Source organism: Pseudomyrmex gracilis, unplaced genomic scaffold (assembly GCF_002006095.1).
Source record: "Pseudomyrmex gracilis isolate BER0280 unplaced genomic scaffold, ASM200609v1 scaffold_5, whole genome shotgun sequence".
Classification (NCBI taxonomy): Eukaryota; Metazoa; Arthropoda; class Insecta; order Hymenoptera; family Formicidae; genus Pseudomyrmex; species Pseudomyrmex gracilis.
Window position 1 is genome coordinate 735,067 of NW_018020589.1, and position 11,831 is coordinate 746,897.

Below are 11,831 nucleotides of genomic sequence, written 5' to 3' on the forward strand. Positions count from 1 at the left end.
AAGAGACAGGCGAATCGAGAGGAGAATCTCGCGAGGGAGAGAGAGAGAGAGAGAGATAGAGAAAAGAAGAGAGATCAAGAGCGGAGGACGCGTTGGGTGAGGAATGCTCGTGAAAGTCTCGAGCCATTGAGCACGACGAACGAGGCTCGCTATATTATCGCGCTCGCTATTCGCGGCCACCCTTATCTCCCCGGGCCTCAACATTAGGTAAGACTTTATGGCGGTCTGCACACGCCAAGGTCTCGTTTCCGCGTACCAAGGTTACCGGCGACCCAAACGAGATGAGAGAATTCGCGGAGAGAGATGCGCGGAATGAGATGCTTCGGTGCGTAGCAATCGCGCGAGAGAGGAGAATAAATCATGTTACAGTTAACGATAAATGTCGGAATTGATTTAATCTCGGGTTTATCCCATCTATTCTCGGTGCTTCGGTATGCTTTTATTTGTGCACGAAGAGATTTCGCCGTCGGCATAAAATGATTACCAAGGTTTTCGACCGAAAGCAGGAAATTTGATTGAATCGAGAGAGAGAGAGAGAGAGAGAGAGAGACTTGCTTTCGTGTCTCATTTTAATTCAGTTATCCATCACTAGCGCGGATGGTGTCGATCACCTTTCGAAGGCAATAATCGTTAACATGAAACTCGATTGACCCACAAAATTCAAAAGGTGAGAGCTGGGACGTTGAAGTCAAAGCCGAAGCTTGGATGAGGACTGACCTCTCTCTCTCTCTCCCTCTCTCCTCTCTCATTTCGTTTTGATAGCTACATATTAATTAAATGCGCTGTCTCGTGCAGATAAATTGAGACTTCACACGTTACAATGTTAATAGACAGTTGTGCGTGCTGCAACACGAACGCGTTCGTTGTACACCAAAAAAAAAAAAAAAAAACAAAATCAAGACCTCGGTGAGAATTTAATTACCACTTGATATAAAACATCATCTTTCGTCTTGTAACTTGGTTAAATTATTAATTACATTGATTCTCACGAGCTTATTGAAAATTGTACTTTCAGAGCTTATTTACGAATTGTTCGACGCTTGCGTCAACCTCTGACCATTCGATAACGCAACGAATATTTCCGAAGCGATTGAACACACGGTTAAACGATACGCACGAATAATCCGTGCGATAAGAAACCGATCGATCCCATTAGATATTATCGATTTATCGATGACATACGGTGCGCGGATGACCTTTGAGAGGTGTCACCTTGAATACGACAGTCGGATCGTTCAGCTTCAGTCGTTGCGAAACCGTATGCAAAAACCGATCGTATATTTTCGTGCGACATCTCGCGCATTTATTATTCAAACGTCTATTCAGTTTTCATTAGAAATTCCAGCACGCCAGCCGTCATTCATTCGGCTCCTCTCGAGCGAGTGCTTCGTGGTCTGATACGTCGTACACGTTTCTTGACGGTTATCCGATTTTCGCCTCACCTTTGACCTCTGCGAGATCTCATCCGCTACGTAAAAACCGCTACGCGATATTTTAGGACACATTCTACGGTTTCTTTTTTATTATACGCGTATCGTGCGTACCGCCGCGCGCGCGCGTTTCTCACGTGTCTGATTAATTCCGACGCTAAACAGCGTCGTGTTTAAAAGCGATGAATTCTACCGAGCACAGTTATCTCACCTGCTGATTTATCATATTGATTCTGAATTTACGAACGATATGCCTCGCGGGCACGCGTAAACTCTGGACATATCACGAATAATCATGTCGCTTTCGCGCAAAACGAAAGAAATTACACAATCTCGTAGACGACGAAAGCTCGCGCCGCGTGTCAAAGTGATTAACACGCGAAACATTATTTCTTTCTTGTGTAAACACGCGAGGTAAATAAACGCGTATCAATCAATCTACAACGCCGCAATTAACGCCGCGTGACACATAAAACAAAGATATTTCGCAGCCTTCCGACCGATATAGTCGCACAATTGTTCGCGTTGCGACGCGGTCTGTTGTATAAATAAACGCGTGGTGCGAAAAAAAAAAAAGGTGCGCGAATGACGAATTTTTCGGAAGATTTACACAAATTTCAACGCGTGAGAACGATACGACATCTGAGTACCGTAAATCGTCGTGAAAGAGATGACTATCGCCCTCGGGGTGGGAGATGTGCGCGCAGGGCGAGATGCGGATTCGGCACGACGAGGAGGTGAGCGCAAATAAAGTTCACGATCGGCGCGCGATGGCAAACCTCATCCTCTGAGCATCCTAACGGAGCAACGTCACGGCACGTTAACGTTCTCCGCCAATGCGGAGGGCCTATATACCTTTCCGCGATCGTTTTCCATCCGAGCCGAGATCGGCAGATTCGCGCGGCGGTCGTTTCCGCGCGTCGCGATTTTTGTCGAATATAATTGAAGAATCGATCGTCGCATCTTTCCAAGACTTTCCGAGTATAGAAGAAGCTGATCAAATTTCGTTGCGGATATTTAAGTGACAATTGCGCGTTTCTGATTGCGGTAAAGAAAATAACAATTTTGCTCGAAGAACGTGCTCTTATCCCGGAGATCTTTGGAATCGGGGGTGTATCAATCTTAAAGATGTCTTCCGATTTAATTTACTCGCGAACACACATAATAAACGGAAGGGGGAATGGCAATATTCGCGGAATTTGCGAAGGAACGCGCTATGTCGCGGCAGAACGCGACGTTTATAGGCGAACGGCCGTCCGTAAGGATATCTCGTGCGTGGATATATATTGGCCGAGCAAAAAAATTTTTTCACTGCCCGTCCGGTCCGGCTACTCCTATCGTTCGGTTGTGCCGCGAAAGCTATATAACGTTTCCTTCGCCGCTAGTGCGCGCCGCTCGTAAAAATCGCGCATTGTGTTTGGCTGGAAGCGGAAAGATGCGCTCGTCTCCGTTCGTGGCATTGTTTTCCGTCTTAGAATATCGCCCACCCCGCCGACTATTCTTTTTATCAGTAAATCGCGTTGCGGAATAGAACTCTCTTGCAAGGAAATATCTCGGAAATCAGATTTTTTTTTTTGCCGGGAAATTTGTGTGCGCATCAATTCGAAATGAAATAAACAATTATTTATTCTTCGACTATTCGAAGTATATAACGAGAATCTAATTGCACGACGCGTAAGCACTTTCATCTCTCGATTCTGAACTCTGTGAACCTTTATCTTAACAATCTTTACTCTCTCTCTCTCTCTCTTTCTTCGAGACTACAAAACTTCTATTTTCTCTTTCGACTCTCGACTCTCAATTGCAATAAAACGAGAAATACATAAAAAAAAAAAAAAAAATTACACTCGAAGATACACTCGAGATCTCAAAGAAGTTTTTGCGAATCGACGAATTGCGTCGTATACTAGTTACACGAAGAATCGATCATATTATAATAGTCGACGGTTGCTAGGAAAATAATTACGCTTGAGCGCGCGCTTCTTCGAGGTAAGAAACACGAAAAAGCAAAACGTATTACTCCTAATCCCGAACGGCATCCGCGCATATCGTGAGCCAATTTTTTTTTTATTTTTTTTTTTTTGTTTTTCGGCGATTCGACCGAGCTAAATGCGGTCGTTAGCCTAGATGAGTAAAAATTTAGAACGTAGCGCAAAAAAGCGCAGCAACTTTCCCACGTTTTAAGGCCCGTAAATCACGACGATAATCGGACGCGCATTCCCATAACGCGGGGACGGTCGCGGCGACCGTCGCACGCGAAGATCGTCCGGAGAATTATTATAGGCAAACAACTATTTTCACGGCGATGCTACCGACGCAACAGCTGAAAAATCTCGGCGCGCAATCAAAATTCTCTGTGCATTCCGTAAATTTCCAAGTTTGCGTGCACACGTGTGCAAATGTTTGTGCGTATAAAGAAAACGCGTGGAAAACTAGCGCGTAACGAGCGCAAACTTTAAAAGTGGAATATGAATAATTTGCCGATCGCCTTTCGAAAAAAATCACAGCCACCGCAACGTCGATCGACATCACGAATCACACTCTATTGAAAATTTGAACAACTTATCACGTGAGAGATACTTTTTTTTTTTATATCGTTTTACGTATTTTTTAATTTTTTCCGATATAACATGTGTTTTAAACCAAAAACATCTATAAAAGATTTTATATTCAAAATATAATAAACTTGGGAAAAAAATATGATTGTATTTTAATTACACCCGATAAACAGAATTTGTCCGTGGTTGAAATACTTTTTTTTCGAAAAATTTGCATCTAGAAATAAGTTTAATGATTTTCAAAATTATTCAAGAATGATAATTCGTTCGTATGTTAACCTGATTAGCTTTATGTAAGAGCGTAATAGCGTGAAGTAAGACTTTGAAAGCAGGTTAAACATCATGAGATAGTCGAAAACTAATCATAAACGAACTTCGGGGGACGAAAAGTTTCGCTGTTTGTAGATATCACCTTATATACGTCCCGCACACAAAGTACACACGCATATCGACACACGTGGCGCGAACGCACGCGAATGGAAATAGGGCGTGCAACTCGCTCGCCGTGTTAATAGACGTACTTACTCCGCGAGCCCATGTGCGAATATCAGAAGCATTAATTTTCGAAATTAAATACTTGATGGCCTGTTTCACGTTAATCATACAACTGAAAAGAATTAAATGCAACGTGCCCTCTATCAATTAAATTTCAATTTTCTTAACTACAAGATTTCCCTAAAAGTAAAAGCGTAAATTATTGTCGCATACTTTTTTCAATTTCATTATTCAAATTCTTCATTCAAATGTTTGATTTCGCACACGAGCGAAAAAACCATATTATTACGTATTACAAACGGTTTTTTTTTTTTCTATTACCAAGTGTCTTAGAACTGTCACATTTAAACAGTTCAAATATTTAAATGTTTAAATTTTTAAGAGCTACACTCCCTCCCTCCGTTTGAACTTCGGAATTTACGGCTTTGACAACAAAACTGTATATAAAAATACACATTACCGGCTCGCGAATTACTTGAGCTCGAAAGAGTCTTGTTACGTATAAATAGCGCAGATAAACAAACGTCTCGCGTATTAAATATTAATGCCCGTCGCACGTCATTTTGACGTGCACTGATATCGCGAGCCTGATAAAACTTCACACATATCCGCTGCTGAATATATGCCAGAAAATCGCTACTACGACGAAGGTCATTATAACGCGCTCACGTATAACCGACAATTTGTCAGTTCGAATTATTCCGGTTAAATGCCGCACGAGTGGCAATAGCGCGTTAATTGCGTATCGCGCGTTTTATTGCAACGCGCATTACCTCATGCGTTCGCGAGAACGGCGCGCATAATTTAAATTCCACAAAAGCTTGAAAAAAAGCTTTGATCGCTTTGCTACCGAGAAACGCACTTACGTATCTCGAATTGAGAGATTCGACATTTTGTGTTACAAATAAAAGTTCCGGAGCTGTCAATCGGTTAGGCATCGACGTGCGCCAGAGAACCAAATGAAAATATCACCAAACTTATACTAGTGTTAATTTCCAACGAGTAAATTCGGACAAATTTTGTGTTTCTATTGAAAACATTGTGTGTAAATGTCAATCTGCTCAAAACTTCTTTTTTTTTTTTTAAACTGTTTTACGCGAAAAGTCCGATCCGTGACACTCTTGTGTTCGATTTGATATTATCGAAGATTTGATGACGACATATCGAAAGCAGACGGCTGTTCCGCGTGAAATCTGCTCCGATATATCGATTCTATCGATTCAATATGTTCTCCGTGCGACAACGGAAAATACGAAATCGGTACTCACCGATAAAATTTATGACGCTGCTCCCTTTCCCACGACACTGCCGGGTTGTCTTTCTCTTCCTCTCTCAATCCGACACAGTCGAACCCGCGAACCCAGGTTCGCGGCTTGGCACGGGAAGATCACTGCACCGCGATGTTTATATATATATGTGTGTGTGTGTGTGCACGTTGGAGAAGAACGGTATATAATAATGCACTCTGTGCGCGCTCTCGATCTCTCGAACGACGGGGAAAAACGGATGTCATACACTGTTACGTTATCACTGTCAATCGGCGAACGCGACGCGACGCGATCTCCTATGCGAATGATACTCGGCACCGCGTCGTTCGCACCTGCGACCACCTGCCGAACTGCCAGCTATGTTTACATCGCACGAACAAAGATGGGAAGGGAGAGGGAAGCGCGACGAAGGTCAGAGTGCGCGACACAAACGTACCCGTCGCCTCGGCGTCCCGCGAACGAGTGCGAGAACGCGCGCGCGCACGCTCTCGCCGCGGCACCAAGTCAGCCGACGATGGGGAAGAGCGCGCGCGGGTGGGGAAGTAAGTGCCGTGCCGCGCCGCTCGTTTACCTCCGTGCCGGTGAACGGTACACCTTTTTCCATTTCGCTCTTCTCTATCTTATCCGGTCCCCGAGGGCCCCATGGGGTCTTCCGCGCCGCAGCTTTTTAAAGGGGGGACGCAAGGACGGCTCCCTTCCGCGGGAAGTCAGGCCTGATAAGCGCGATCGGGTCGCGTCTCGCTTTGTTATCGTCGTGCCACGGGGGATGTTATCAAAGCTACTATTTTGCTTGTACAATCTTTTACTGATTTGTTGTTTTTTTTTTATTATGTTTGTTTACGCGTATTTTGGATGTCTCGAGATATCAATATCAAAATATGTTACTCGTATTTTTTAATCACCTTTTTCTGCTATTCTCTTTTGATAATGTACTTGCGATAGCAGTTTTTTCAATAAACGGAAATGTTCCGTTTCTTCTATCGTAGTAAATTGAACGTATTTCGCGTAATATCTATTATTGAACATGTAAAAGATTGTTACTTTTTAAAACATAGTCTTAAGAAATCAACAATGTTTTTTTTGCACGCATTGTTACGATGACAGTTTTTTTTAATAAAAAAACTATCACACACACGCAAAAATATTTCGGAGTTTCTTTTATGGAAAAAAGTGAATATATTTCATCTACTGACATGTAATGTTGTTTTTGAAACAAGAGCCTGAAGAGAGAGAGAGAGAAAACGCCAATGTTTTTTAACTATGTACACGCGATTACGATTTTTTAATAAACAAATGTCCCAAAACTTTCTTTTTTGTGGCAAATTGCGTGCAAACGTTAACGCGCAGATGCAAGTTCTTGCGATTACTGTTGCATAAAAGAAACTATGTATCATAGTTTTTTTTTTGACATAACACATATATATGTAACGCTTTAATATGCATATTTAATATCTAATCAAATGACAATTTTACGACGTGTGCGTAACTCGTATAAGATGACTATTATCGCAAAGTCATCCTGAAAAAAAAAGATTCTAGTCTCTCTCAGAGAGAACATTTATTTAATGATATTATATACACATATATAACGACAACACAATATGTGTGATCTTGCATAAAAAGCAATCTATACATACTATATTTACATAGAAAATATTTATACAACTTAAAACTTTATTTATGAGGTGGCCAAGTCCACTGGTTGGACGGTGCTTCCTCGATTAATTTCTCCCATGGTTTCCACAATACCATCTTCTCTGCGAGCGTCATCTCATTTCTAGCTTGTACAATAAGCTCTTCAACTTGTCCGCAGTTAATTTTATTTTCAATAGTTGGTATATCAGGATTCTGTGTGCAATATACGCGATCTCTTACAGTTTTGTAATATTTACGTTAATTAATTTTTATCATTTAGTGATTGTCAAGACTTACCTCTCTCACGATCTTTAATCTATCCTTGACAATTTTCTCCGTTTCCTTCCTATAAGCGTAGTCATTTGGCATCTTTTGTAAGACACGCAGAATTCTATTGTATAGCGGAACTAATTCCAGATGAGGATTCTTACAAACAGCAAGACCCGTTAAATTTGTACTCTGTACACAAAAATACAAAAGTATATTTTCATGAAGTAAATACATTCAAGAGTTTCGCAACAATTCTAGAAGATTGTATTTAACGTAGAGCGATTTGCGACACACATTCTAATTAAAATATACACGAGATATTTCATCACTAAATTACCTTTTTCAAAACACTTGCCATCGTCAGTACTGTTACTCAATTCGTGAGATAAAAGACGTATTCACTCACTTTACGTTTTCTAACCTGAAAATATCTACTCACACAGCTCAGGACTGTCCTACAATAACGGCTATGACCATAGACATAGAAATAAGGAGACGGGGCATAAACTCTTACTTTAGACCAGAAAGAAGACTAAGAGCGGCCGGGGCCATATGATAAACTGTAAAGAGCCGTCTACAATGGAGAGTTTTAGACCGTAACAGTAAGAAATTGACAAATCACAATCGATTATTCTTCTGTACTTTGTCCGTGATTGGTCAATTTCTTACTATTACGGCCTACAACTCTCCATTGTAGACGGCTCTTAATAGCTTTTCGCCCCGTAAACTAGCGCAAGTTCACGTGTGGTGCACGTTGGAACTACGTAGCCATGTCTACGAGCGACATGTCGGTACGCTATGTCCACAGCGTGCGGTTCTATTCTGTGCTATGTGCACGAGTTTAAATGGTCACTTTCTTTAAGTGTGTGAGTATTATACATTTCTTAGTTCTCTTTAAAGGAAGAGAACATTTATTACATGTCTTAATTCTCTTTAAAGGAAGAGAACAAATGAGAATTAAGACATGTAATAAATGTTCTCTTAATTCTCATTTGTTCTCTTTCTTTAAAGAGAATTAAGACATGTAATAAATGTTCTCTTCCTTTAAAGAAAACTAAGAAATGTAATAAATGTTAAATTTTAATACGAAAGAATGTGTGTGAAAAATAAACGTGTTATGTTCGACTGAGGTGTTTTTCCAACCGGCGAGTGTTTTTGCGCATAGTGAGGGATGCGTGCGCTCTATTCACAGCGCAGCACGTAGCCTCAGATCTCGTCGATCTCTCAAGTGTAACAGACGTGTTGTCGGGTTGTGCGCGATTCAAAATTTTTCTTTTTCATCATGACAAGTTCGTACGCAATTTCGTACATAAGTGAATTTCTTCGTGAATTAATTATATAATTTTGTTCTCGTAAATACACCGCGTATATATCGCGATAAAATATTTCGCGTATATAAATTATTAGTCTTCCGCTTCGTCATTTATTTATTTTGTAAAATAATTATTCTAATACATAAAGAGATATATCGATTCATGTAACGACATTCATTTTTTTGTTACATATTATATATAACATATATTAGAAATTATATTTTTTANTTCAATCTTCAGAAGAATTTTACAATACAATAATTAATATTTTACACATTAGAGTTTCGTTAATACTCTTTATTAAGAAAATCGCGGTAAATCTATAACTTCTTATCCATTTTCGAATTCTTCTCTCTGACAGTTTGGGTGCAAGCGGTACCATTGTCACCTTAACTGTCATTGAGAAGAGTTCGGAGGTGAATAAACTTTATAGATTTTTTTATATTCAGTAGTTCTTGTGTTGACTCTCGATTTTAAAGAGTGGTTGTGTTGTAAAATTCTCTGTAAAATTCAAATAAAAAATATATTTCCACATATNATGCTATAACATACATATAACAAAAAAATGTGAGTTACGTGTAATCGTAATACATCGTTTTATATATTTAAAATACTTTATTTTACAAAAAAACAAATCTCGAAACAGCAAGGTAATAGTTTGATATACGTGAAATTTTTCATCGTGAATTAACNTCTAACATTATCAAAAGCAACTTTTAAAGAAACTATGAAAGAAATTCACTTAATCGCGCGTGTGTGCGCGTGTGAAAGTGGTCAAGTGCCACAGAAGACAATCCGGACAATATTCCTGTGGACTTTTGGTGACGCTGATGGCGGTGTTTGCAGTATCGGAGGAGCCGGTTCGGGCAATAAAATGCTGGCACGAAGGTATATTTCTGTTTGTAATATTATATATCTTACATATAAAAGTATTAAAATACATTCAATTTTCTTCGAAGTTCTTATTCTAATGATAGACTTTTATTTTGTTACAGAATGTTGTTGTCGCAGTAAGTGGCCAGCGCACGTGAGTAGACTTTTAGGGTAGGTGATGGGTTTCTTAAAAATCAGTGCGATACATAGTTTTTACTTATTTATCTCAAAGCGTCGAGAAAAAATAATTATTTCAAAGATAAAAATATAGTTTTCGGGCTGTGATTATAGATTTAAATTAAATTTACTTATAGAAATTAGAGAATAATAAAGATTAATAAAGTATAATAAAGAATAATAAAGATATTTATGAGATATTTTATATCATTATCAAAAAGATATATTTGCTACTCTTTTCAAACCAATTCAGATTCTTGCTTCATGTAAGTTATTTTCTGTAATTATTTAATACCGTAATGTAATTATTTTATACCGGTTTTTTCTCGACGACTTCTCATTTTCAACAAATTGCGAACGTTTCGTTCGCCTTGCGTCAAAATCGACGCCTTGGACCTCGCAAATGCGAGGAAATAACGCGATCGCGGTCGTGTACGCGGTTTTAGATTTCGCGAATTGTTTTATTTAAAACTTTTGCTATTTTTTCACTTTTTGTTTATTGACATCGATTAAAGAGTAGATTTTCCGCGAGAATTTTACGATAAAGTTAGATATTTTAGAAACTATCGAAAAGCATATCGGGAAAGAATAACATATTTATTTAATTTTGACGACTTAGCGTTACTATTACCGCGAGTTTTAGTTTTAATACGAAAAAATTAACGTAGAAATTTTGATTGATCGCGTTTTACTTAACTTTAATTTAGATTTCGAATGTGTAGATGTATCGAATTTTTCACTATGTTTTTAATTTTCCTTTTTCGATCCGTTCCGTTTTCGATAAACAATTTTCGCAAAAAAATTGCGGACTGATGCTTCGTTAAAGTAACGAAGCAAAATACTTCGCTGTGCTAAGCGGAGTAATTCTCGCAAAAGTTGCGAGACTGTTTTTGCGTAAAAAGTACGTAAATATTACTATTATAATTAAAACCGCAAATTCCGTTTTGTACTAACAAAATAATCAATATTATAACTTTGATTTTTGATTATAACTTCGATTTTTAATTATAACTTTGATTTGAGATTTACCTAAAATCCGTGCGACATATTTTAGAATATTTTAAAACTTATATAACTTATATAACTTTCATTCGTTTTATAATCACTTATTTTGACTTCTTATTACTTATTTTTCATTCTGCATTTTTTTACATACACACTACCTATCCTATACCTTTTCTATATCAAAAAAAAGAAAAAAAAAAGAAAAAAAACAAGAGAATATTGAAAAGTAAGATTCCCTAATTTATTCTTTTTTCCTTTTTATTTACCCTCCTTCACCCTTTCTACACATACTTTAATATTTAATATTCTTTAATATTTAAACATAAAGTCTTAGAGTCGCGAATAAAATTCTATTTTTTTCATTTAACTTTTTACTTCATTTTTATTATTCTTATATTCTATCTTTTAAAATAATTATATTCTATCTTTTAAAATAATTATTTTTCGCGTTATTTCGGAATTGTGTTTTAATTTTTATCTATCAACTTTTTTAAAAGTAAAAGTAGAGTCATTCGCGATTTCGCGGTTTTCGCGTCATATTACAACAACGGGGCCACCGGTAAGTTTAAACGTGGTCCCGCGTCGTGGGACTACGGTCATCTCGTCGTGGGCGCGCACCCTTCGCATCGTGGGACAGAAAAGGTAGGTTCCTGATTACTACGTGGGACTGGAGTTGAAGATACAGCGATGGACAACGATGGACTACGCGCAACGGTACGTTATTATAAATAATTTATTCTTCTCATATAAAAAGCACCTCACTGTTAGAAAGGTTGCTTTTTTATATATATTATCTTTAAATTTGTA

General features: G+C 38.4%; 1 protein-coding gene across 1 annotated transcript; it reads right to left on the reverse strand.

Annotated features, from left to right (window-relative positions):
• Window positions 1-7,290: 7,290 nt before the first annotated feature.
• LOC109857569 (NADH dehydrogenase [ubiquinone] 1 alpha subcomplex subunit 5) lies at window positions 7,291-8,149 on the reverse strand. Its single transcript, XM_020434022.1, has 3 exons — window positions 7,994-8,149; window positions 7,684-7,845; window positions 7,291-7,599 (listed from the first exon to the last, which is right to left on the reverse strand). Exons 1-3 carry the CDS (start codon window positions 8,012-8,014, stop codon window positions 7,426-7,428), a joined length of 357 nt encoding a protein of 118 aa, XP_020289611.1. The 5' UTR covers window positions 8,015-8,149; the 3' UTR covers window positions 7,291-7,425.
• Window positions 8,150-11,831: the final 3,682 nt, after the last annotated feature.

Coding starts and splice junctions, on each gene's coding strand:
- LOC109857569 (XM_020434022.1), bottom strand. CDS start 8,014: ATGGCAAGTGTTTTGAAAAAG. Junction 7,846..7,993: donor TGGCAAGTGTTTTGAAAAAG/GTAATTTAGTGA, acceptor TTTTGTGTACAG/AGTACAAATTTAACGGGTCT. Junction 7,600..7,683: donor GATTAAAGATCGTGAGAGAG/GTAAGTCTTGAC, acceptor TATTGCACACAG/AATCCTGATATACCAACTAT.